Below are 24086 nucleotides of genomic sequence, written 5' to 3' on the forward strand. Positions count from 1 at the left end.
CTTAAATCATTATATATTTTATATTTCTCAAAATGTATAAATAAAATAATATATTACGTATAAATTTGAATAACATATGTCATAATACTTAAGCTTAACATATCAATTGGCTTGATTTAAAATTTTGGATACGAAATCAATAATTATTTTAAGTATTTTTAGTGATTTGAGTATACTTTAACTATTTCAGATATTTACTTTTGACTATCTATATATATTTTCAAGTATTTAAACCAATTTAAAAGTATCATTTTTGATGTTTTATATACGTTAAATCTAAAAATAATTAATATATATAAGTATATAAATCTATTTTTAGATAAATTCGGATACCCAAATACTTCGGTTCGGATCATATTCGGTTCTCTAAATAACAAAATTTTGAATAATTAGAATATTTAATCAATTTATGTTTGGGTTTGGTACTATATCTTTGGATCGGTATCGGTTATGTTCCTCGGATTCATTTTTTCAAATCCTAATAATTACATGAAAAACAAATATCAACATATTTTTCAAAATATACACCCGCGCGCCTGCGCGGGTCAAAATCTAGTATCATAATTAAGTTTCAAGCTATTAGAACCTATCATAATTCATCACCCACATATAAACAAAAAAATATATTAACCTTATTACTCATAATCGTTGGAAAAACCATAGAACAACCACATGAACAAAAAGCATATAATAACGGTTGACTGTATTTTAATGAAGCGGACGGTGTTCACTTATGATGGTACCCTATCATATGAATAAATTTGTATTTCAAAATATGCATGATTCATTAAGTATTTTCTTAAATGCTTCAACATATTTTTATGATAGATTTTCTTGAACAATATTAGATACACAAACTTCTTTTTATTATGTATATTATTAAAATATGATCATCCTAAAAATGCACCTACTCATTAATTATATTATTATTTTTGGCCTTACTTTTATTTTTTGTAACTATAAAATATTTTTAAAAACCTCATTTATTACTCAATATTATTGAAACTGAATATAAGAACCACATTTATAAATAGAGGGATACACTATGAATTTGGAAATGGGACCCTTTTCATTTTATCATGTAATTATTTTTAAGAATTTTTTTATCATGTAATATTTTTTAAACCTTCGATATATTCAATTTTAAATACTATTAAAAAGTATAAAAAAAGTTTCTATTTTTTAAAATGTCATCAGAATTATATGATATTTTATTGGGTCAACCATTATCATATGGCGGATTAATGATGAGTTTTTACCAAATTTTATCAGGTTTTTACATATTGAGTTTTAACTTAATCCAGATCGGATTATATATGGGCACCAGATTTATTAATTCGACCGTGGGTTTGGATCGGGTACAAAAACATTGCTAAAACTATTAAAAGCCTACAAATTCATACTATTAAAGAATCACAAATCAAATAATTTATTCATTTTTAAGTACTACTAAAAAATATTGCAAAAGTTTGAATCAATGTTTTAAAAAATATCATCAAATGTATATGATATTTTATCGGGTCAACCAGTATCGGATGGCGGGTTAATGATGAATTCTTTTCAGGTTTTATCAAATTTTTACATATTAAAGTTTAACTTAGTCCATATCAGATTATAAAGATGATGTTGTAACATAATAGTGTACATAATAAACATCAAATCAAAACACTAATTCATATCAATTGTAATTAACCGAAAAACCCGTACTTCGACTAATTCATATCAAACATTTTTATTAACTAAAGCGCGGGTCAAAATCTGGTAACTATAATAAAATATGTTTACAGTTTTTAAAAAGCATGACGATGATTTGATCCAAATTTTACTTTTATGATGTCGTTAGTTATAACATAAGTAATTAAGGATCATACACCGTAACAAATGCTTTGCATAGGACCCATTTTTCTATTGATAATGATGTGTTATTTTCTTATACGTGGACGTGAGATCTTGATAATTAGTGTGTGAACTGTTAGGCATTTATTTAATTAATGAATAATTATGTTGAGATTTTACGGCTAGTGAACAATAGGTTAACCATTATTTAGGAATATTTCTTTATTGAGTTAAAGTGTTTTAGGAAATATAATTAATTATATTAAACAAAAATTTATGAGTGGCATGTCATTGTAAATATCTAATAAAACTAAGGATAAAATTCTAGGAGGAATTTTGTTTTAATAATATAGATTTTCCGCAGAAGCATTACGGGCCGTAATACCCAATATGAGATTCAGTAATGTGGATCATGAAAAATATAACAAATAGAAGCCCGATTATCAGGCCCAGTTATGTTGATCCATGAGCCAATGTAATCTAATCTATGATTTCTCTAGAATGATGATGATGACCTCCTTTTTTATATGATTGATTGGAAGTATGGACGGTTCAGAAGTGATTACTATAAATTTGGATGATTTTGTGATAAGGCTAAATATCTAGAGGAAATTATAAAAGAAAGTTCAGTAGAAGCAATTAAACCCAAAAAGTTGAGATTTTAAAATCTTACATACAAAAAAATGGATTACTTTGAAAAAACATAAAAAGAAAAGTCAACAACTACGGTGGTCTTCACATTAGATCTCTTCTACGATCAGCGCTGAAACAAGAGCAAAGGTCAACAACTACGGTGGTCTGCACATTAGATCTCTTCTATGATCAAAACTAAAACAAGAGAAGAATACTTTTAGATATCAATAAGATTGAAAAAAATCAATTCACCTAAACTCAGTATATATCAAGCTTTACCTTGACCTCAACCACGGATTTGATTAGACACTTATTTCTTTCCATCATGATAAAACCTTTAGCTCCCCAATTTGCAGCTCCCTTAGTCTCATGGAGTTTTCAACATTCAATTTCATCCTTCACATCATTGCCCGTCAAAAGAAGACAATGAATGGGAAACTTTTCAAATGTTCTCAAACGACATGGAATGTCGATGGACTGAAAATTTCCTATAAATTTAAATATTTTCATACTTAATAGTAATAAAAGTAAATAATAAAGTTAACAGAAAAAAACAACAATTTACTTGTCCATCGCAAGATTCGAAACGTGGACCACATTCAATAGTCACCATGACATGAATTGTTGCTAGAAGTTGTAAGATAAATATTTCAAAGTCTTCATAAAAAGACACATAATCACCCCCAGGACGGCGGTGAACTTTCATTTCCTTGATATATCTCTCCATGAAAGAAGTTGAATTCTTAATACGGTCGATCCCTTTTCCAGATACTTGGTTGTTGAAACCACTAACACACATTATTTCTCGACTGTCAGGATAAATTACATAGAAATCAATTAGTGATTATAATTACTAGTTTAATATTTCAAACAAATGAAAATACTTACATATTACCACGCCATGCAACATAAAATATTTTTCCCCGCATCAGTTTACCATTCAATTTCAGACCTTATAAACAACAACAAGTTGCACTTATAAATTATATAATAAAGGAGAAATGCCAATTTAAAATACTCATGTTACCTCTCAGAATTTTCGGGAAGAGACAATCACTAGCATAAACTAGTACATACTAATATATCGTGATTAGATAACTTACCAGAAAGATTTAGTGGTGATTTAAGAGGAATGTCCAAGATCTATTGCAATCTGCAGCGAAAAACACAACTTTAGAGCTGATTTTGTGCATTTTGTTTTTCTTTGGCATTAGTTTTTCAACTCAAATCTAATCGTTCATCAATTAGTCATATTTCTTGAGAATGCAAATCTCAGTTATAGACATACTCATCCACATCCAAGATACAACTCAGTGTTGGACTTATAGTTTGAATTTTGAGCATTATGTCCAAAGAAGAAGCTTTATAACTAAACACATTTATAAAGAGATTGAGTTTTAAGATTATACTATTTTCACTAATTTGTTTATAAGCCCATTGAGAATGCGGCTTCCATAAATATATACATAATACATATAAACGCACCAACAAAATCAAAACACAAACTTGGACAAATATACATAATCCAATTGCTATATGTCTAAACATTATAGAAACCTATAAAATCATTCAAGACTAAGCATCATATCTAATTGCTATATACATTATCATTACTAACATGCAAACGCAAAAGAAATGATTAGATTTGTAAAGATAGATAATTAGATATGATGCTTAGTCTAGAATGATTTTTGTTTCAATGAACATTTGATTAGAATGTGTTGTCAATAGCAAATTGTGTAAAGCTATAAAGGATTGAAATAGGAAAATGGAAATTCTAGTTGTTGGCTTAACTTCACAAGTTGATAATTAATTAAATGTAAATTATTTAATTACTCAGAGCAAGAGCAAAGAAGTGAAAGAAGGAACCTCCTCTCAGAGCAAGGTGAAAGAAGGAGGAGGCTGCGAGTGCTCTACACCAAATGGAGATGTCATACAGGTCTGCAAGTACAAGCCTTTTCACGTTGCTAAAGTGAGTTTAGCCTTCAACCTCATGAACCGATTTGGGCTAATTACGGTGATTATTGGGTTTTTCAACAACTTGCTTGAGAAGAACAAAGCTCTAATGATCGAGTTATTGTTCATGTTCTTTAAGGAGATCGCAGAGATCCAAGAGCTAATGTTTCTCCTCAGTGATTCTTTATTGATCTAGGTTTCCTTGGAGTTTTATCTGCTCAAGGTTGACCTTTATTGATCTAGGTTTCCTTGACATTTTATCTTCTCAAGTTTATAGACTTGTTTATATGGGCCTGTTGAGTCTTATTATTTTGTATCTTCAGATTTTATCTGGTACATTGTTTTCCTTCTAAGAGGTTTGTTTAGACAATTAGAGACCTAATCCCCTATATATTATTTGAGAAGCATTGCAATATTTTTTTGTAGCCACGTGTCATCACTAGAATGATTTTTAGAATCCTTAGAAAAATAGGTTGGTCCATCTAAATATATAATAATCTTTTTATTAAACCACAATAAATACATTATTAATGTGCTTCATTATTACCTTAAATAAGATTACGGAATTGCCTACTGTGGCTAAAGTATATATGACAATTAATGATTTTGAATAACAAAGATTTGATAAAAATAAGTGTGTTCTATAATTATATTTGTTTAATTTTAAGCTATTAAAATAAATTAAACAATCATAGTAACCATATAATAAAATAAAAAAATTATTTATATATTATATTTGAGTTTTTAAAAACGAGTATAAATTACTTAAACTGTTAAAACTTTCACATTTAAATTTTGTGGTCTATGATTTAAAAGTTTTGTTATGACATGATACAAATTATTAAAAAATAATATAAGTTAAAAATCTCATTTAATAAGTATCAAAAATGAAAGATATATAAATATATATATTATTTTAAATTAAACTATATGCCAAATAAAAATACATAAATATATTAATTTTGAAATTTACTTTGAAAATTTTTTTGATAAAAATTTTGAAAATTTTTTTGATAAAAATTTTGAAAAAATATTGACAACTTAATTTTTTAAAATATTATAAATTACTTAAACCATTAATCACGCAGTGAAAATTTTGTTAGCACTAATTTAGAATTTTTGCTATAACAGATACAAATAATAAAAAAAATATGAGCAAAAAGCATCATCTAATAAATATTAATATTAAAATATACCATATATATATATGTTACTATCATTTAAATTTAATCGTAAAATAATTATTTTTTTTATATATCTATAAATTTTAGAAATATTATTTAATTTTAATTTTTGGAAATTATGCAACTTTTACAAATTTATTAATATATTTAATTAAAATAAATAGATAGAAAAATCTATCTAAGATAATAATTTCAAATATATACATGCATATTCTTAAATATAACTTTCATGTTTAATTGAATCAAATTTATATTAAAATATTGATAAGAAAAAAGAAAATGTATAATATTAATAAGATTTTATTTTAAAATATAATTTATATTTATCTGTTAAAAATATTTTAATTTTTTTTTACTGCACATGGTACAACACCTAGTTAATTAATTAATTAATTAGTGATGTGATGTTTTCCACCATGAGATTCTCTTCTCCTTGTGGTAAAACGTTCCTTATTTGCTGTGCCGTTTCTTTCTTCCTTTCCCAATTGATTTGATTTTTGTGCGTTGTTTCTGAGAATCCGGAGAGAGAAAGAGAGAGGTATGGGTCCTCATGGAGACGGTGACATCGAAAAAGTTGAATCGGAGAGTCGTCGTCGACCCATCTCCACAGTCGTCTTCGTCATCGGTACTTTGCTCCTCTTTCTACGGAATCAATCAATCAATCGATTTCATCTTCTCCTTCTTCTTCTAACTTTTGTGTTTAATTCTGATTGCAGCGATGCAAGCGGAGGCTCAACCTTTGGTCAACAAGTTCGGACTCTCCGAAACTTCTGATTCTCCGTTAAGACTCCCACTCCTTTTTTGATCTGTAAACTTAAACCAAACCAAGTCCTTATCTTTGATGCTTCTTGTGCAGGCTTGGTAAAGGATTGCCCTGGGTTCTCTACCACGGGTTGCACAAGGATCTTCGAATCTATGTAGTCTGCCCTGGAAAAGATGCTGCTTCAGGCATGTTTTCGCTATTGCCTCTTTTCATTACTCTCATAGAGATCAATATTAATTGCGCTAGTGAGTAGTTGTTGTTGGTGTTTGATCTAATGAGCTCTTGAAGCAAAAAGGAACGCACTTTTTTTTTTGTTACAAGTATGTTTATATTCACTAAAGGTGTTAATGGTGCAGGGATAGATAGTGTTGGAACTGTTCCAGCTTCTCTCATTACCTTTGCTTCTATCCAAGCTTTACAACCCGACATTCTCATCAATGCTGGAACCTGTGGTGCCTTTAAGGTTCATTATTCCTCCTTTACTTTCTCTTTCTCTCTGTATGTGCTTGTGAGAATGCCATGCTTGATCATATTTGAATTGGCTTCTCTTACTCGTTTCCTGAACTTGATTCAATCTGGACTTTCCTGGAATTTTGAATCACACCATGAAATCGCTCTTTCCCTTTCTCTCGTACGGCTATTTTCATGTTGTGGAAGCTGATTTATTTTCCATAGGGATGATTAAAGTACTGATTGACTAAAGAATATTCAGGTTAAAGGAGCCAACATAGGAGATGTATTCCTTGTATCCGATGTGGTCTTCCATGATAGGAGAATACCTATTCCGGTAGGTTGCTTCTTCTTCCTTTTTTCCAGTTCCAGTTTTGGTCTTTTTCCCCATTTCGTTTCGCAAGTTCCTGAGGGACTGTTTTGTGTCTCGCTTGTAGATGTTTGATCTGTATGGAGTTGGTCTTCGTCAGGCATTCTCAACCCCCAATCTCCTCAAGGAACTAAATTTGAAGGTTACTCAAAAACTGTTTCTCAAGTTTCACGATATCAAAAGCATTGTTAATAAGATTGGTTGTTATCAGATTGGTAGGTTATCTACTGGTGATTCCTTGGATATGTCCACACAAGATGAATCATTGATCATTGCCAATGATGCTACACTAAAGGACATGGAGGTAATGTCATGTTAACACCTCTCTGATTTCTGGAATCTAGCAAGAATATAAAAATAACTTGAAACTCTTGTGTGGCTCTGGATTGTTCAGGGTGCTGCGGTGGCCTATGTTGCTGAACTTCTGAAAGTACCAGTGATATTCTTAAAAGCCGTGACCGATCTGATCGACGGAGACAAACCGACGGCAGAAGAATTCTTACAGAACTTGGCTGTTGTGACCTCTGCGCTAGAGGAAACTGCCACTAAAGTGATCAACTTCATCCATGGGAAAACCCTTTCAGACCTCTAACTCCCTACTTGTGCTATTTTTATGTAACAACAATGCGTTTCAACATCATTCGGTGTCACTCACTTCCGGTGATCTATAATAATAAAACTTCAAAACTTTCAGACGTTTCTTCTTCCCAGTGTAATCAAAATAGCTTGTTAAGGTTCGTTATTTGCTTTTTACCGATCACTAATAGTATGAAAGGGAGTAAAGTAACCGGAAAGACATGTAAACACCCGTCAATGGTAACTAAACATACAACACAGTGAAATTAATTCGTCACCTCAGACACAAACCGTCAAGATCAAATGTAAAGAAAAAATAGAGCAGTCTCTTTCCGTATTACATCACTGAGAGTAACTTATACTACTCCAGACGGAAGCCTGAGAACTAGCTGCCCTCCGAAAACGCTGCACAAGATGACATGTTTAAGTCTTTTGAGCTAAGTGAAGAGGTAAGATAACTTATAGAGAAAGTGAATGGCTAAACGGTACCTTTTGACGTAGTAGTAACAGAAATCAGCAAGGATGAAAGTTTGAACAATTTCAGAGATGAGAACCATCGATGGCCACAGTCCATAACCTAACGCTACCAGCAATCTCCCCCTCGTGTCCACAACCTGTTTTTTCAACAACATACAACATTGTGCATAAGGCACTACTTTTCATCATCCAAAATCGACTTTCAATGTAACCATAGCAGAAACTAGAAAGCTAACCTGTAAAACCCAGTGAGCACAGCTTAAGAACCTTGCTACTCCAAGTGCAAATACATAATGCGCCGTGAACGGTTCCACAATCTGAAAACAACAACCAATAAACAGACGCAGAGATTAGAGAGTATAACAAATACGTCCAGCTCAAGTTCTCAATCTTCCATTATAAAACAAAGTTTGCGACCTTTGTGTTCTGCATCACTCGCAGCTGCGGTAGCACTGAAACAGCTTCAAGGTATACACATAACGCCCACGAAATCCTGTTCAATATGTTGTGAGAGGTCGATGGATGGATCAACACAGCCAACACAACACACGGCACAAGCTGCAACAAATAAAAATCAAAACCAGATAATCGTTACTTTGCCTCCCCGTTTCCTCTAATCCAACAATGTAATCTTTCGGTTTCTTACTGACATACCACATAATAGAGAGCAAAGTTGTCCTTGTCCTCCATGTAACTAGCCCTCAACTTAAACCGGATCATAAAAATAACCCAGAGAGTCGTCCCCAAAGTAGCCAGATCCAGAACGGTGTGTATATCATATTCCATCACAAAGCTGCAATACAGCCTCACAGCTAGAAATATCGCCGTCAGCTCCTGAGACTTCAGCGACAATCCTGCAAACAATCAATACACAAAAGTCAAAGCAAAAAAGGTTTACACTTTCGGATGTGGGTTTGCCTAAACCTTCGAATTATAATTATAATCCTAAAACCCTAAATCGCTTGATTCCACAAAAGCTAATTTAAAAAAAACCCTAAAATTGGATGTTCGAAAACACACAATTAAACAAGAAAGATTGAATTTTTATTACCAGCACAGGTCTTTTCTTTCATGAGTTTGTAGATGAGCACGCAGATCCCGATGGAATGAACAGCTTCAGCGGCGACGAAGAGATTGTCGTGATCGTGGACAATGAATCTGAGCAGAACCAAAGCCGCCATGCCGGTGATCACCGCGAGAAAGGCCTTCACCTTCGGTGGCTGCCTCCTCACCCATGACCACACCGTGTGAATCGGACTTTTCATTCTCAATTTTTCGCTTTTTCTCAGATTTTCTCGGCAAAGTGAGAAGAAAAAAAAAGGTAAACTATTTATGAGAAGCTGAAGGAGATAAAAGAGTCCGGTTCTGGTTGACTTGTGCTTTAATGGGCCGCGGTTGAGTCCATATCTTTAGGCCCATAAGCGTATGAGTTCAAATCTTATTATTAGCTTCGATTTGGGTATGAATTAGTTGCGGGCATGGTGACATATCATTCAGAAGCGCTATCTATCGAATAAGATTTTGTCTCAGCATTGTTTCACTTTTGTTCAAACCATCCGTGCAATTACTTTGGACATCAACCTTTGTGTTTACTTCCACTCGTACATTCAACACGTATCTACCATATGTGTGACAGTGTGAGTTTATGTAAACGATAAAGCTGTTTGCTCAGAGAATATGTCACTATCCAGATCTCTGGATATTTTCTTAAAACATTTCGTTTTTTTTTAATATACACGAAACCAGTTCCAATTGCTCAATTAATGTGGAACCATATACAGTTCATATATTTATCGCGTTTCACCTACTAAAAATAATATCACAAAACTCACATCATGTGGGACTCCTTCTTGGTTGCCACTCCTTTTTTTTTTTGTCAACCCACATTTATTGCGCTGCTGCTTAAGTTAGGGTTTATCTTCCTTGTATACTACTATTGTTTCTACTTCTAGTGATCAATCTTTTCACTGTCGCTTAATTTGTTTACTTACCAGTTACCATAAGAAGTGTTTTAACGTACAGTAAAATATATCCGCTTATATTTTTATCTCCTACATTCTGTATAAAATTTGACTGTTTAAATTTGGTTATGATCTCTGAAATATGCCATGGTTTTTCTCGGATGTATATTATATTTGTATGGCACTGATAGCTTGGACTAAATTTGAAATTTGTATGCCTCTATAAAAGATTATACAAAATTTATTTACCAAACAATTTTATAACTGTAAATGATTTTTGTTTGAGAGACTGTAAATGAACATTTACATATATATATGGAAGCATAGTCGCTTGAGATGTACCCCAATCGATTACACTCATCGATCTACATAATGATATATTTATTACATGTTCTTACATTAAAAATGGGACTTGTTGGTGATAACGTGCAAGTATTTGATTAATCTGAAGACATTACACCGGAAGATTGATTTTATACTCTCTTTCGACTTGAACCTCTTATTTTCCAACTGTCCAAAGCCACCGTATTAATGGGCGTGGTTGAGTAGGTAGAGATTTAATATGGCAGTAATTCATAATGATATCTCTAATAGTATATAACTTGACTAACAATAAAACAAAATAATTTTTACTATCTGCATTTGTAAGTTTGGTATTCCTACATAAATATCCCGGGAAATTTTATTTTACTCATTTATAGTTAGGTCTTTGAATGTGCAAATCGGACTATATTCTCAGTAGCATGTACTCATCATATATGAGTAAGTCCACTTGTAAGATTGTTCAGATAAAGAAGGATCTTTAGTTCGAATAACTTATGTTCAAAACCGGTTATGATCAACTAACCAAAACTATACCCAAGCCGACAAACAAAAAGCCAAGAAACATCGTTTTTCAAAGCGTTGGTCCTTCTTAAGTGATTTTCCGACTCTGCTTTTCAATCTGGGGAAACCTAGATGCAAATGTTTACACAGACTTTAATTTTCCAACAAGAAAAAGACATAGTAGGGCTTTGAGCTGGCTAAGTTTGATTGAAGGATGATGGGCCTTGCCGACTTCAAAAACGAAAGATTGATGGCAAAAATTAACTTCTCTCTCTCATCTAACTAAATGGCAATAGATCAAGCCTCTTCTCTAACCAAATTCGACTGTGTATCTGATTTTGATTTATATACGGCACACTGTTTAGTTACTAAGGAAGCGGCCAGGACAAGTAGCGCAAGCAGTGTTTTCCATAAATATTAAAGTTTCTCTTCTAACCATAATGTGGTTCACTTCAATTCGGGGTTGGTTGCACGTATATACGCACTCATTAATTCATTTCATGTTTTTACATAAACTATATCGATCGTGTGTGTGAAACAAAAGCAAATAAAAAGTTACCTTATATATGCATGGTCATCTTGTAGTCTCTGCATTACTTTTTTGTTATTGGCTGTATATATCACAAAGGAAAATAAAAACTAAAAAAAAACATTTTATAGATCAAAAGGTTCATGTGATGAAAGTTCTACAATGTGTCTCGTGCAATAACGTTAATTATGGAAACAAAAAGGTAAATCTGATTGCATTTTCGTATAAAGATAAATAAATAAATATTGGATTACCAAAAAAAAAGATAAATAAATAAATAAACAGATAAGTCAAATTGTTTCAACCACCCTGCATGAAAAGTATGATAAATTATTGCCGTAGACGGAAATTACAACGATAAGAGATGGACCATGACATTAATTTAAATAAATGATACCAAATAAAAGAAACCACCGAGTCCCAATTATTGTTGGTAAAAAATAAAATAAGAAAGTTTAAGAAGTAATAAGCAAGATCCATTTTTGAAAAATGCTATGCTAAGACCATTATATAAACGAGAGGGACTCTCGCTATAATCATATCATCTTCTTTACTAATACTCAATCACATAACATATAGTTTCTTTCTTCTTACAATAGACTACATTTTCCGGAAAGGAAAGTGTCGTAGTACCGTGTCAGAAATCTCAGAGGGTGAGAATCCCAATGAGGATCTTACCCGAACCTCGAGGTTCGGTTCCATGCCTCCTCCTCCTCCTGTCCGTTGTCTTTTCAGCGACTCTATCTCTCGCTCGCGTCGTCGAAGTTGTTGGTAACGCCGAGAGCAAGATCAAAACCCCCCATGCATTCTCAGGTATACCACATTAATAATAACATTTTGTGGCATCTAGTGTCATTTTCTGTGTGGTTATTTGATCAGTGTGTGGTTGTTACTTGTCATAGGACTCCGAGTGACAATTGACTGTAAGGTGAACAAAGGGCATTTTGTTACAAAAGCTTCTGGAAACATTGATGAAGAAGGAAAGTTCAGTCTGAAAGTTCCTACTCATGACATTGTCTCCGAGGACGGAGCTTTAAAGGAGGAGTGTTATGCTCAGCTTCATAGCGCGGTGGGAACACCTTGTCCGGCTCACGACGGCCTTGACTCCAACAAGATTGTATTTCTATACAAATCTGGAGACAAACACGTTTTGGGTCTCAAACAAAATCTCAAATTTTCACCTGAACTTTGTGTTTCCAAATTCTTTTGGCCTATGCCTAAGTTCCCTCCTTTTAAGGGATTTGATCATCCTTTCCCTTTACCTCCACCTTTGGAGCTTCCACCGTTTCCTAAACCATGCCCACCACCTCCGGTTCCGGTTTACGAGCCACCCCCAAAGGTTGAACTTCCACCACCTGTCCCGGTTCACGAGCCACCCCCAAAGGTAGAGGTTCCACCACCCGTCCCGGTTCACGACCCACCGCCAAAGGTGGAGCACCCACCTCCGGTTCCGGTTTACAAGCCACCTCCAAAGGTAGAGCACCCACCTCCAGTTCCGGTTTACAAGCCGCCTCCAAAGGTAGAGCACCCACCTCCGGTTCCGGTTTACAAGCCACCTCCAAAGGTAGAGCACCCACCTCCGGTTCCAGTACACAAGCCACCAACAATCCCTAAGAAGCCATGCCCGCCTAAGTCGCCGAAGATTGAGCTTCCACCGCCAGTGCCAGTTCACAAACCACCGACTAAGAAGCCTTGTCCGCCCATGCCACCAAAGAAAGTTGATCCGCCACCGGTTCCAGTCCACAAGCCGCCGCCGAAAATAGTCCTTCCACCGCCGGTACCAATCCACAAGCCGCCAAAGAAGCCGTGCCCGCCTAAACCGCCAAAGGTCGAGCTTCCACCACCAGTACCGGTCTACAAGCCACCACCGAAGATAGAGCATCCACCAATCTATGTGCCACCGGTGATCCCGAAGAAGCCGTGCCCTCCCAAAGCGCCGAAGGTCGATCCACCACCTGTTCCGGTCTACAAGCCGCCACCGAAGATAGAGCATCCACCAATCTACGTGCCACCAGTGATCCCAAAGAAGCCGTGTCCTCCGCCGGTACCAATCTACGTGCCACCGGTGGTGATTCCTAAGAAGCCATGTCCACCACTTCCACCACTTCCAAAGTTTCCTCCTCTTCCTCCTAAATACATTCACCACCCCAAGTTCGGAAAATGGCCTCCGTTGCCGACTCACCCTTGAGAGTTTAATACATATACTTGTATGTAATCAACGTGTTGCTTTTTAAATATTTTTAAAAATATTATCCCTGCGTGTTTGAAATTTGGTTTGTTTTGCGACTTTCATCTTTGTCTACTTTCTCTCCGAGTTTTAAGTGTAGACTGTTTGTTCATCTCTTCCAGGAATAATATGGTAATTAATAATATATCCCTTGCTCTTTAGTTATGAGATGATCGCAATCTTAATTAGAGCACCTTGAGTTAAGTATGAAAGTAAATCAATAGAGGTTATACTCATGAGAAAACACATATTGAATTATTTTTTCACATTTTATGCTATAATAATATTATAACAAAATATTATGTTTATTTTTTAGAATTTTTATTTTAAGATATTAGATCAATGAAGATGATTTAAGAATGATCAATGTAGCAATTTAAAAACAAAATATATAATTATAATTGTCACCATGCAAAAATTAAGCATAGCAGTGACCATTACAAGAAACATGGCGATTTTAAAAGATGAAGTGGCATTATTATACTATTTGATGTATGGGGAAAAAGTAAAAGAAACTTAAGGTTCTAAATGGTGATGAAGGGAATAAGTGTAAATAATAAATTTTTTATTGTTTTTTACGATTTACACTATGTAGAAGGAATATTTGTTTATATAATTTATTTACATTCTTTAACATTTGAATAATAGTTTACATTCGTTATATCAAATTAGGAGAGAAATAGTTTTTCTTCTTATTTTATTCTTTTTTTCATTTTTTCTTATTGAGTCTATTTAAGAGCCCCCGTTAGTGTAAGCCCGAGCTGAAAGGAAAAGCGATTCGGTTAGTACCTTTTCCATTCTTAACATTTAACTCCAAAGGCATATCGACCTCAAGCAGTTTTACAAATTGATCGCTTCTTCTGTCAATCTGTGACAGAATCTAGATGAAATCCAATCATACATCCTCGTGTAAAGATCTACGGAGCAAGACTATGTAACAACTGACTAGGTAGCTCAAGATTTCGTTGACGTGGTTTGTTTCTTACAGCTTCCTTTTGAATTTTATCAGCCTTGTCTTTTTTTTTTGCATATAGGGTTCGTTTGAAAAAGCTCAGTGCTGTTGCTAATAATTTTGCTGTCCTTCTGTTTCAATGCTTGTTTGAAGATTTGCTTCAGTTTTACATAGAGCCTCAGTGCTATAATAATATTATATTCAAAAATATTCAAGGGATACTCAAGTGTACATAGCGTATTCTCTCACCCATAAAAGTGAATATTTCCGATGGTGGCGTTTCCCGTCTAATATTCTACCCACATCATCCCTTTCTGTTTTATTTCATTTGGCTGTGACATTTTTAGAGTATATACAGCAAGAGAGGAAAGTACCAATAAGGACGAAGCTGATCTGGATGGGCTTGAAAGACAACAATCATCAGTTTTTTGAGTACCTTCTCTCCTTTACTTTTCCACAGCATATGGTATGTGTTCTGAGTCCTTGCCCTTCTTAACATATTATTATAGGACCTTGATTCTACTCATTTTAGGCCTCCGACTCTATCATTCCAACTAACATTACCGGTCCAAACGTGATTTTATTTACAAAATTTTGTAGGATATCAATCTATTTACTTTGTGGGCGGAGGAGAGGAGACACTGATTGAGGACACACGACAGAGCAACCTGGATCTGTTCCTCAATCACACTTTACAGACTCGGCTGCGTTACAAATTTATAGAGTGGCTTCTCTGTTGTTGAATTTTCAGATTTTGCTTGGTCTAACAGGTATGATAACTAAGAGAACAAGAACGGTGTGTTTTTGTTTCTGCCTTTCTCCGCAACTGGTACTACAATTTGTATTTTTTTAAATGCAGGACCAAGCCACAGCGATTGTAGCTGAGCTTTGTGACATTTGTAGAGAGGTTCCTGATGAAGTCAAGAAGCTGTGCATGCTGCTCCAAATGACAGAGATGTCGTTATATTTAGAACTCTGTGTTGTACACAGGTTTGTAGGATCAATCCAGTTTTTGTCCGTGTGGATAACTTCTCAAAAGACTTAAAAAAAAGCTAGTGAAAGGTAACAATCAATTTTGTTCAAAAAAAAAGAAAAAGGTAACAATCAATTAAGTTGACGATAACAGAAATGCACGATCAACTTAGTTATAAGATGAAAAAAATGGTTTGGGGTAACATTTGGTTGTTTCTATGGAGCAGCTTCAGGGGTGCATGCGTACATGGAAACGTCTATGGATTCATTGAAGAAAATAGCTCTGTTTCTCTATCCTAGATTTGCTATAGCCTATAGGTACGAGATTCTCTACATTGAGAATGTGTCGTTTGTTCTTCACAATAACCAATCAACCAATCCCCGTGAGACAGAATCTGGTACGTAATGGTTTAGATTCCCTGATGCGAATGACTGACTAATGGTTTTGTTGGAGAATTGACTATATGTTAGCCAACATATTATATGTGTTATCTGTATAAATAGATATTTTATTCTTTATAGCCAAAACTTCAATAGTGGTGTTGGGCTCATACTGACCACTCTTTTTTACGCTTAGCTTCTGATAATCAATTGTTCTGGATCTTTATAGGTCTCGAGTTCACGTGCCTACTAGACAGACTCATGCGATAATATACAGCTTCAGATACATTTTTTTGGTTTGTAACGCACTGAAATTTTCAGCATTAGTTTGTAAAAAACTGTAATTAGTCGTAGTAAACTACTGTGAAACGTTTAAGAAATTGTAATTAACACTTTTCCAGTAAAAAAAAAAACTGAATTAAGGCCCCTAATTTAAGAGGTCTATATTGAAACGTCTGTTTCTAAATGTAACAGACACGTGTGGCACGTTTGGAGCGGCAGCTCCAGGGGCATATGCCGAGTCTGAGATACTCACTTCTGCATGACCCTACTTAACCGGTGGTCAAACTTATAACTCAACCATGGTTAACTTATAACATCCGTCGAGATCTTTCCACGTGTATCAATCTCGTGGCCACAATCCTTTTCTCTCTCGCCGCTTCCCTTCCTTTTAGCCGCTTATAAAAACACACCGCAAGATCCTCATTTCATCCACGACTGATCCAAAACCATTCCTTCAAAGCTCTCTCATACCAATCAAAACGATGGCGTTTCCTAAAGTTTTCTTCGACATGACCGTTGACGGCAAGCCCGCGGGAAGGATCGTGATGGAGCTGTACACCGACAAGACTCCCAAGACTGCTGAGAACTTCAGAGCTCTCTGCACGGGTGAGAAGGGTGTCGGGAGCAAAGGCAAGCCTCTTCACTTCAAGGGGTCTTCCTTCCACCGTGTGATCCCTAACTTCATGTGCCAGGGAGGAGATTTCACGGCCGGGAACGGGACGGGAGGCGAGTCCATCTACGGGGAGAAGTTCGCCGACGAGAATTTCGAGAGGAAGCACACCGGTCCTGGGATCCTCTCCATGGCCAACGCTGGTCCCAACACCAACGGGTCTCAGTTCTTTATCTGCACTGTTAAGACAGATTGGCTTGATGGTAAGCACGTGGTGTTCGGGCAGGTGGTGGAAGGGTTGGACGTGGTGAAGGCGATCGAGAAGGTGGGGTCGGCTTCTGGAAAGCCGTCGAAGCCGGTGGTTGTGGCTGACTGTGGTCAGCTCTCTTAGATTGCATGAGATCTAAAATTAGCGTCTTCGTTGTCCTCTAGTGAGTGGTGGTGTTCGGTCCTCATCGTGTGTCTGTCTGTGTTTTGCTTTTGTGTTACTTTTCATTTGGTGTAATCATAAAAGCTTGGTGTGTGTTCGTTCTCATGTCACCCTAATTAGTAGCTAGTTCCATAAATAATGAATGAGCCTGTGTTTGTTTATCCTTTTAATCTTTGCTTGAATTTACGAACGGAATCAAAAGTATATGCCTCAACACCCAAAATAAAATAAAAAATAGTGCACTGAATCTTCATCTGTAATTTTTGTGTAATGCACTTTCCCTGTGAGTTCACCGGTCAGTTGCATTGAATTTCGTTGGACACTTTACTGCTGGGACTAACACTGATTATAGTTATCACGTCTTAGTAATCACTAGTGATAGCGCTTCAATAAAAATGACTAAACAGCTCTCTTAATATCATGTAACTAAGCGATTTTAGTCATGTAAAGAAAGCAAAAAAGTGAGAAAGCCAATCAATCATGTCGGTTGATTTTTTTTAGGTATACAAGAAACTAAAACCTTTATTATCATAGAAGCTAAATGTTATGGGCCTTGCATAAGGCTGTCTGGCCCATCAATTCCGGTCACGAACTTATTTTCAAATCCAATTGGAGAAAACATCATAATTACTAGTGTGATTTGAAGTTTCATATGAATAAGAAAATGTAATAATACTCATCTGTGATTTATTATTACTTGATTAATTATTTTAGTCGAAATCATATCAAAATTCAGAGAAGACTTAATATTTTCTAAATTACTTGATTAATTATTTTAGTCGAAATCATATCAAAATTCAGAGTAGACATATATATTTTCTAAAACTAGGTGAACGTGATTTCATTAGTCTACTATGCACAAAACTAGAAAATCAATGTGACGAGGCCAAATCCATACGCGTGTGTGAACACATTCTCTTTTCAAATTCCACTCCTTTTTTAATTATTTTTAAATCTAATCTCACTTATTGTTATGAAATTAAAAATATAAATAAATTATTACATAGACATACATGCGTGAAATACAACCATTTTGTCATGGAGTTGCCAGCAAAAAAAGAAAAACTATATTTTCTATTCTAATAAGCAGTGCTTAATTAATTAAATAAATAAATGAGAGCACGAAGATGCCAGATAGGCAGTTTGGACTTTGGAGTAGTCCGCAGAACATTTGAAAAAAGAATCAGGAGAGGTAATATTCGGACAAGGCGACGAATTTGAACCAATGAGCTGTCGTCGCGTCTCTCTCGAGCAGAGAGGGAGGGGAGAAAAAAGCCATTTACAAAAAGTGTTTGGTCTGTTCTCTTTCTCTCTCTATCTCCCATTTTTTGAATTTTAGGTTGTGATTCTCGTTCCTCGTCCTTTTTTTTCTTCCCTGCATCCTTTCCCTTCCTCTTCAAAGCAAATTCTTTATGCTGTTGATCAAAACAATCCGATAACGACCAACCGGGACGGAGCTTGGATCGGATTTGATCCGTAGAAATTAGGCAAAGAGAGAAGCAATAGAGAGAGAATACAAAAATAAAAATAAAAAATGGTGTCGGACAATGAAAAGGGATTGGTATTAGCTGTGGCGTCGAGCGTATTCATAGGTTCGAGCTTCATTTTGAAGAAGAAAGGTCTCAAGCGTGCTGCTGCTAATGGCACCCGAGCTGGTTCGTCCCCGTCCTCTCTTTGTTATTACATTTTATATGATGATGCTGAATTAGTAGATTTGATTTCAAAAATAAATAAAAAAAGCTTCTATTCAATTTTTGAACTACCCTTCTGCTCAATTTAAGGTTTTGCTGTCTGATTTGTATTATCAAACCAATTTTGAAATCATCCTCTAGTATACAGATCATAACTTCTACTTTTAGTACGTCTGCCAACAGTTTGCGAATTGGTTCTACACATATCTACTATTAATTGTTTGAGAATTGTATGCCTTTGCTTCTTGATGATGATGCAGGGATTGGAGGTTATACCTATTTGTTAGAGCCGCTCTGGTGGGTTGGCTTGGTTACAAGTGAGTATTTCCCCCCAATTTGCTCATCTTTCTTTTTCTCAATCATTCTTAGTTTTAATTAGATACAAATTCTGAATGTGGATTTCAGTGACTTTTGGAGAAATTGCAAACTTTGTAGCTTACGTTTATGCCCCCGCTGTACTAGTCACCCCTCTCGGTGCACTAAGTATAATCATCAGGTTTGTTATTCCTATGACTATTTCTTTCTGATGATCATTATCTGAAACGTACTTCTTCGCTTGTCTTTACTAACCCCTCCTCTGATTACTAGTGCTGTTTTGGCACACTTCCTGTTAAACGAGAAACTCAAGAAAATGGGAGTGTGGGGTTGTGTTTGCTGCATCGTAGGCTCGGTTATGATCGTCATACACGCACCTCAGGAGCAGACTCCCAACTCTGTTCAAGCAATCTGGAAACTAGCTATGCAACCAGGTTGCGCGCTCTTTCTCTTACACACACATTGTGTGTTTACCTGGGGGAATATAACTTGGTTCCTTTTTTTTTTTATGAAACAGCTTTTCTAATTTACGTAGCCGCGTCAATGTCCATTGTCCTGGCTTTGATTCTTTACTGCGAACCTCTCTGCGGCCAAACGAACGTTCTTGTTTATATCGGAATTTGTTCATTGATGGGTTCTCTCACAGTAAGTTTTGATGATGAATCAAAGCATATTTGAGCTCTATTTTATAATTTTATCTTTGTCTAAAGTTGTGTTTCTGTTTAAGTAGGTTATGAGCATAAAGGCTGTGGGGATCGCAGTAAAGCTAACACTGGAGGGAATAAACCAGGTTTGGTATCCGGAGACTTGGTTCTTTGTCATGGTTGCAGCTATATGTGTTGTTACGCAAATGATATACCTAAACAAGGTTAGAATGGAACTTCTTGTTGTATCTGTGTGGTGTAGTGTTGTGCACTTTGGCCTTTGCTTAATACTAGCATGTTTGTTTTTGTTTTGGCCAGGCGCTGGACACTTTCAACGCAGCAATAGTTTCTCCAATCTATTATGTGATGTTCACAACCCTCACAATTGTTGCTAGTGCTATTATGTTCAAGGTAGATAGATTGATAACATAAGTAAATATTTTTAGAGCAAAGATAAATATGAGTTTATGTACAGGACTGGTATGGGCAAGACACAGAGAGCATAGCATCTGAGATATGTGGATTCATCACAGTGCTAACCGGGACAGTTATACTGCATGCCACTAGAGAAGAGGAACAAGCTTCTTTAAGAACAATGAGATGGCAGGAATCAGGGAAGAGCTTTAACGAAGAGCATCTCCTAAGTTTGTACCGTTCTACTGAGTATCAGGAAAGTAAAACCCCTCTTTGTTGAATTGAACGAGGAGGTTGGTGTCCGAATCAGAAGATGATCATCAGTCAAATGGCATATCCTCATCTTATCTCTCTAGTGGAGGAAGAATGTAACTTTTGTGTATACTTTATAGTTATGTAATAGAATTTTGAGATTTCTCTATGCAATACATGGAGTTTCCAGAGAAAATTTATCCATTCATATTCTATTTTTATATATAATTTTGTGACAAATAATATAAGAAAAAAATTTCCCTGCTACACAAAATTTACACTAATACGGTGGAAATCATCCAATGTATGAGAATGTGTTAACTAAACAAAGTTTATGTTAATACAGTTAACACATTCCACATGTACATGATTATATGGTGGAAACATCATAATTGAGTTTAATTGATTTTAAATTAAATTAATGGAATCAATCCGTAATATTCATAGGAAAATTAATTCTGATTTACTAAGTCCGATCTAACCCAACTCATGTATCCAACCAAGTTGTAGATTTATGTCTCTTGTTTGGATCTCCAATTTTTGAAATTAAAATTTAAATCAATTTCAAACAGAAAGAGAAAAATAGAATTGGGTGGAGGATCCAACATTAAGTGAAGGCAATGTGCTTTGTCACTCTCTTTCTTCGATTCAACGATTCCGATTTCTCAGTGATTCGTTTACATCATTCTGGTCTATCTACTCAAAAGTTCGCAGTCGATTCTCACTCTGTCTCTAGTGGCGACTCTTTCCTTTTCTCTCAATCTCTTACATTTGTTTCTCCCAAATCGATTTATGTTATGAACCCTAAAGTTTTCAATTGGGACATTTGTGTTAAGAGAAATTAAGAAATCGGTTTTTAATAACTTGGGTCGAATTTAGTTAAATTGGGGTTAAGTTTAATTAATTACGAATTGATTCTATTAACTTTGTTAAAATCAATTAAACTCAATTGTGATATTCCCATCGTATAATCATTTACTTCGTACATATGACATGTATTAACATAAATTTTGTGTAGTTATTAACACAATCTCGTATAGTTTCCACCGTGTTAGAGTAAATTTAGTGTAGTTAAGAAAATTTTTCTAATAATATATAAAATATATATAGATATACTGAATGTTATTTTTTCTACATATTTTGAATGAGATAAACATAATTATAATGATGAAATTGGAAATTTCTGTTTAAATTTAACAATATTTTAAAAAATATATTTTCTTCACCTTGCAGGAAAAGGAAAACAATTGCAAATATTCTAAATTAAACATATTTTATTTGCCTTGCTCAATATTAGATAAATTAACAACCGTCGGATCAAAAAAATAAATCTCCACATAAAAGGATCCGTGATTCTGAGGGTTTCTTACGAAAACAAAGACAACCTTTCATTCATTCACACAAAGCAAAAAAAAAAGAAGAAGAGAAACATGGCGGCTGCTGTATCATCCGTTTGGGCAAAGCCCGGTGCTTGGGCTCTCGAAGCCGAAGAGCAAGACGCCGAGCTCCAGCAACAACACCAATCATCCCTCGCCTCTAATCAAACCGCCCCCTCCTCCGATTTCCCCTCCTTAGCCGCCGCCGCCACCACCAAAACCAAGAAGAAGAAGGGCCAAACCTTATCCCTCGCCGAATTCTCCACCTACAAGGCTGCAACCGCTCCTCCTCAGACGGAGCGCCTCACTCAGGCCGAGCTCGTCTCCCTCCCCACGGGCCCGCGCGAGCGCTCCGCGGAGGAGCTCGAGAGATCTAAGGGCTTCCGGAGCTACGGACCTAGGGAGGACTCCACCTCCAGGTGGGGCTCCTCTAGGGCTTCCGAGGACGGTGAGAGGAGAGGAGGCGGTGGATTCGGCAGAGACAGGGAGTCTATGGGCCCTTCGCGGGCCGATGAGACTGATGATTGGGCCGCTGGGAAGAAGGCCTTTGGTGGGCGAGGCCCAAGCGATGGGTTCGAGAGGAGAGATAGAGGCCCAGGTGGAGGATTCTTCGATTCTCAGTCTAAGGCTGATGAAGTCGATAGCTGGGTCTCCTCTAAGCCCAGATTCGTTCCTTCTAGCAACAACGGCGGCGGCGGAGGCGGCGGTGATAGATTCGAGAAGCGAGGGAGTTTCGAGTCCTTGTCTAGAACCCGCGATTCTCAATTCGGCGGCGGATCTGAATCCGACACATGGGGGAGGAGAAGAGAGGAGAGCGGCGCGCCACCGGCTTCCGGCGGTGGTGGTGGTGGTAGCTCACGGCCGAGATTGGTGTTGCAGCCGCGGACGCTTCCTGTGGCTGCTCCCGTTGTTGTGGATGTGAAGCCGGAGAGCCCGGTGGCTGTAGAGAGACCTGTCATTGTGGAGAGACCTAAAGGTGCGAATCCGTTTGGGAACGCGAGGCCTAGGGAGGAGGTTTTGGCTGAGAAGGGACAGGACTGGAAGGAGATTGATGAGAAGCTCGAGGCTGTTAAGTTGAAGGAGGTTGCAGAGAAGCCTGATGAGGGGAAGATGGGGTTTGGTCTTGGTAATGGTCGTAAGGACGATCGTACTGACGGAAGTTGGAGGAAAAGGTCTCTTCTTTGACTAGATAATAACCTTTTGGTTGATTCATTGCTTGCCTGCTTATATACTTTGCTTATGGTCTCTTAGTTCATATATGAGAGAGATGGATTCATAGATGCACTAGGGTTATGGATCACTGCATTGTTTGTTTTACTAGTTACTTGAGAGAATAGTCTCTTGATATATCATTAATGCATTCATAGTTGAAAGCACATTGAAGTTGAAGAAGTCTAGTGATACTTTTTCTTGGCTTAAAAATTGAATCCTTCTTTCTGTATTTTTTAAATATGGCATTCCTTATGTGAGATCTGTCTTTATTTTTCTGCATGATTCTTACACTGGATTGTTTTGTCTGTTTTGAACATTAAAGCTCTGAGCAAACTGAGGAAACACCAGCTGTAGAAGAGGCTAACAAGGAAGAACCTGCCAAGGAAGAGGCTGGCAAGAAAGAGGCTGAGGACGAAAACTAAATGAGCATTTTGGGAGTGCGAGGAGTTCATGAGGGTTTTTAGCTTCTGAGAATTTGTGTTGTTTTAAGTTGTCTGTTTAACTCTATAGAAATTTTTTGGTAGGGGACTCCTTATAATTTATGTCTTTTGTTTGCATACAGTCTTGCAATTTTTAGGGATTGTGGGTGTCTTTCTATGATTTTGCACAATTTGTTATTCGTATTATTGTCTCCTTTTTTTCTGATTTGTGAGCTGTTTCGTTGGACGAGTGGTAAGTTGTATTTGTTTGTTGTTGAACGTTGATCCACTGTTTCAGAGAGATGTGATGAACAGAGCTTTAGAGGATTCCTTATATAGTCCACGGCAC

At 36.1% G+C, this 24086-nt stretch overlaps 6 protein-coding genes and 1 long non-coding RNA gene across 8 annotated transcripts; 6 read left to right on the forward strand and 1 right to left on the reverse strand.

The window, feature by feature from the left end:
* The first annotated feature begins 6011 nt into the window (after window positions 1–6011).
* On the forward strand, window positions 6012–7889 carry LOC106361473 (5'-methylthioadenosine nucleosidase). The gene is made up of 8 exons (XM_013801216.3): window positions 6012–6234; window positions 6326–6389; window positions 6466–6557; window positions 6729–6835; window positions 7085–7159; window positions 7260–7334; window positions 7404–7496; window positions 7587–7889. The coding sequence occupies exons 1-8, from the start codon at window positions 6150–6152 to the stop codon at window positions 7782–7784; spliced, it is 789 nt and encodes a 262-aa protein (XP_013656670.2). The 5' UTR covers window positions 6012–6149; the 3' UTR covers window positions 7785–7889.
* Window positions 7890–7976: 87 nt separating this feature from the next.
* Window positions 7977–9584, reverse strand: LOC106361472 (ER lumen protein-retaining receptor erd-2.2). The gene is made up of 6 exons (XM_013801215.3): window positions 9297–9584; window positions 8900–9099; window positions 8663–8803; window positions 8482–8562; window positions 8258–8382; window positions 7977–8173 (listed from the first exon to the last, which is right to left on the reverse strand). Exons 1-6 carry the CDS (start codon window positions 9508–9510, stop codon window positions 8125–8127), a joined length of 810 nt encoding a protein of 269 aa, XP_013656669.1. The 5' UTR covers window positions 9511–9584; the 3' UTR covers window positions 7977–8124.
* Window positions 9585–11980: 2396 nt separating this feature from the next.
* On the forward strand, window positions 11981–13932 carry LOC106361471 (proline-rich protein 4). The gene is made up of 2 exons (XM_013801213.3): window positions 11981–12373; window positions 12463–13932. The coding sequence occupies exons 1-2, from the start codon at window positions 12226–12228 to the stop codon at window positions 13746–13748; spliced, it is 1434 nt and encodes a 477-aa protein (XP_013656667.2). The 5' UTR covers window positions 11981–12225; the 3' UTR covers window positions 13749–13932.
* A 715-nt stretch (window positions 13933–14647) lies between these two features.
* On the forward strand, window positions 14648–16538 carry LOC106361469. Of its 2 annotated transcripts, XR_007315425.1 has the most exons (5): window positions 14648–15205; window positions 15340–15509; window positions 15599–15801; window positions 15939–16109; window positions 16322–16538. It is a non-coding gene; the product is annotated as an uncharacterized LOC106361469 (long non-coding RNA). The 2 variants fall into 2 exon arrangements; XR_007315424.1 differs by having other exon boundaries at window positions 15599–16109.
* A 247-nt stretch (window positions 16539–16785) lies between these two features.
* On the forward strand, window positions 16786–17577 carry LOC106361468 (peptidyl-prolyl cis-trans isomerase CYP18-3). Its single transcript, XM_013801211.3, has one exon. The coding sequence runs from the start codon at window positions 16857–16859 to the stop codon at window positions 17373–17375; it is 519 nt and encodes a 172-aa protein (XP_013656665.1). The 5' UTR covers window positions 16786–16856; the 3' UTR covers window positions 17376–17577.
* Window positions 17578–18582: 1005 nt separating this feature from the next.
* Window positions 18583–20934, forward strand: LOC106361532 (probable magnesium transporter NIPA7). The gene is made up of 8 exons (XM_013801282.3): window positions 18583–19069; window positions 19366–19422; window positions 19511–19601; window positions 19694–19854; window positions 19938–20065; window positions 20151–20288; window positions 20383–20475; window positions 20540–20934. The coding sequence occupies exons 1-8, from the start codon at window positions 18949–18951 to the stop codon at window positions 20756–20758; spliced, it is 1008 nt and encodes a 335-aa protein (XP_013656736.1). The 5' UTR covers window positions 18583–18948; the 3' UTR covers window positions 20759–20934.
* Window positions 20935–22081: 1147 nt separating this feature from the next.
* On the forward strand, window positions 22082–24040 carry LOC106361533 (eukaryotic translation initiation factor 4B3-like). The gene is made up of 2 exons (XM_013801283.3): window positions 22082–23278; window positions 23641–24040. The coding sequence occupies exons 1-2, from the start codon at window positions 22161–22163 to the stop codon at window positions 23738–23740; spliced, it is 1218 nt and encodes a 405-aa protein (XP_013656737.2). The 5' UTR covers window positions 22082–22160; the 3' UTR covers window positions 23741–24040.
* Window positions 24041–24086: the final 46 nt, after the last annotated feature.

Source organism: Brassica napus, chromosome A8 (assembly GCF_020379485.1).
Source record: "Brassica napus cultivar Da-Ae chromosome A8, Da-Ae, whole genome shotgun sequence".
Taxonomy (NCBI): Eukaryota; Viridiplantae; Streptophyta; class Magnoliopsida; order Brassicales; family Brassicaceae; genus Brassica; species Brassica napus.

What these genes read in the sequence shown, in the direction of transcription:
- LOC106361473 (XM_013801216.3), top strand. Translation starts at nt 6,150, where the DNA reads ATGGGTCCTCATGGAGACGGTGACATCGAAAAAGTTGAATCGGAGAGT. An exon ending in TCCGAAACTTCTGATTCTCC is followed by an intron (nt 6,390 to 6,465) that starts GTTAAGACTCCC and finishes CTTCTTGTGCAG; the next exon opens with GCTTGGTAAAGGATTGCCCT. An exon ending in GAACCTGTGGTGCCTTTAAG is followed by an intron (nt 6,836 to 7,084) that starts GTTCATTATTCC and finishes AAGAATATTCAG; the next exon opens with GTTAAAGGAGCCAACATAGG.
- LOC106361472 (XM_013801215.3), bottom strand. Translation starts at nt 9,510, where the DNA reads ATGAAAAGTCCGATTCACACGGTGTGGTCATGGGTGAGGAGGCAGCCA. An exon ending in GAGTGATGCAGAACACAAAG is followed by an intron (nt 8,563 to 8,662) that starts GTCGCAAACTTT and finishes TGTTGTTTTCAG; the next exon opens with ATTGTGGAACCGTTCACGGC. An exon ending in GTGCTCACTGGGTTTTACAG is followed by an intron (nt 8,383 to 8,481) that starts GTTAGCTTTCTA and finishes TTGAAAAAACAG; the next exon opens with GTTGTGGACACGAGGGGGAG.
- LOC106361471 (XM_013801213.3), top strand. Translation starts at nt 12,226, where the DNA reads ATGAGGATCTTACCCGAACCTCGAGGTTCGGTTCCATGCCTCCTCCTC. An exon ending in AACCCCCCATGCATTCTCAG is followed by an intron (nt 12,374 to 12,462) that starts GTATACCACATT and finishes TACTTGTCATAG; the next exon opens with GACTCCGAGTGACAATTGAC.
- LOC106361468 (XM_013801211.3), top strand. Translation starts at nt 16,857, where the DNA reads ATGGCGTTTCCTAAAGTTTTCTTCGACATGACCGTTGACGGCAAGCCC.
- LOC106361532 (XM_013801282.3), top strand. Translation starts at nt 18,949, where the DNA reads ATGGTGTCGGACAATGAAAAGGGATTGGTATTAGCTGTGGCGTCGAGC. An exon ending in GAAACTAGCTATGCAACCAG is followed by an intron (nt 19,855 to 19,937) that starts GTTGCGCGCTCT and finishes TTTATGAAACAG; the next exon opens with CTTTTCTAATTTACGTAGCC. An exon ending in CTAGTGCTATTATGTTCAAG is followed by an intron (nt 20,476 to 20,539) that starts GTAGATAGATTG and finishes GTTTATGTACAG; the next exon opens with GACTGGTATGGGCAAGACAC.
- LOC106361533 (XM_013801283.3), top strand. Translation starts at nt 22,161, where the DNA reads ATGGCGGCTGCTGTATCATCCGTTTGGGCAAAGCCCGGTGCTTGGGCT. An exon ending in GACGGAAGTTGGAGGAAAAG is followed by an intron (nt 23,279 to 23,640) that starts GTCTCTTCTTTG and finishes TGAACATTAAAG; the next exon opens with CTCTGAGCAAACTGAGGAAA.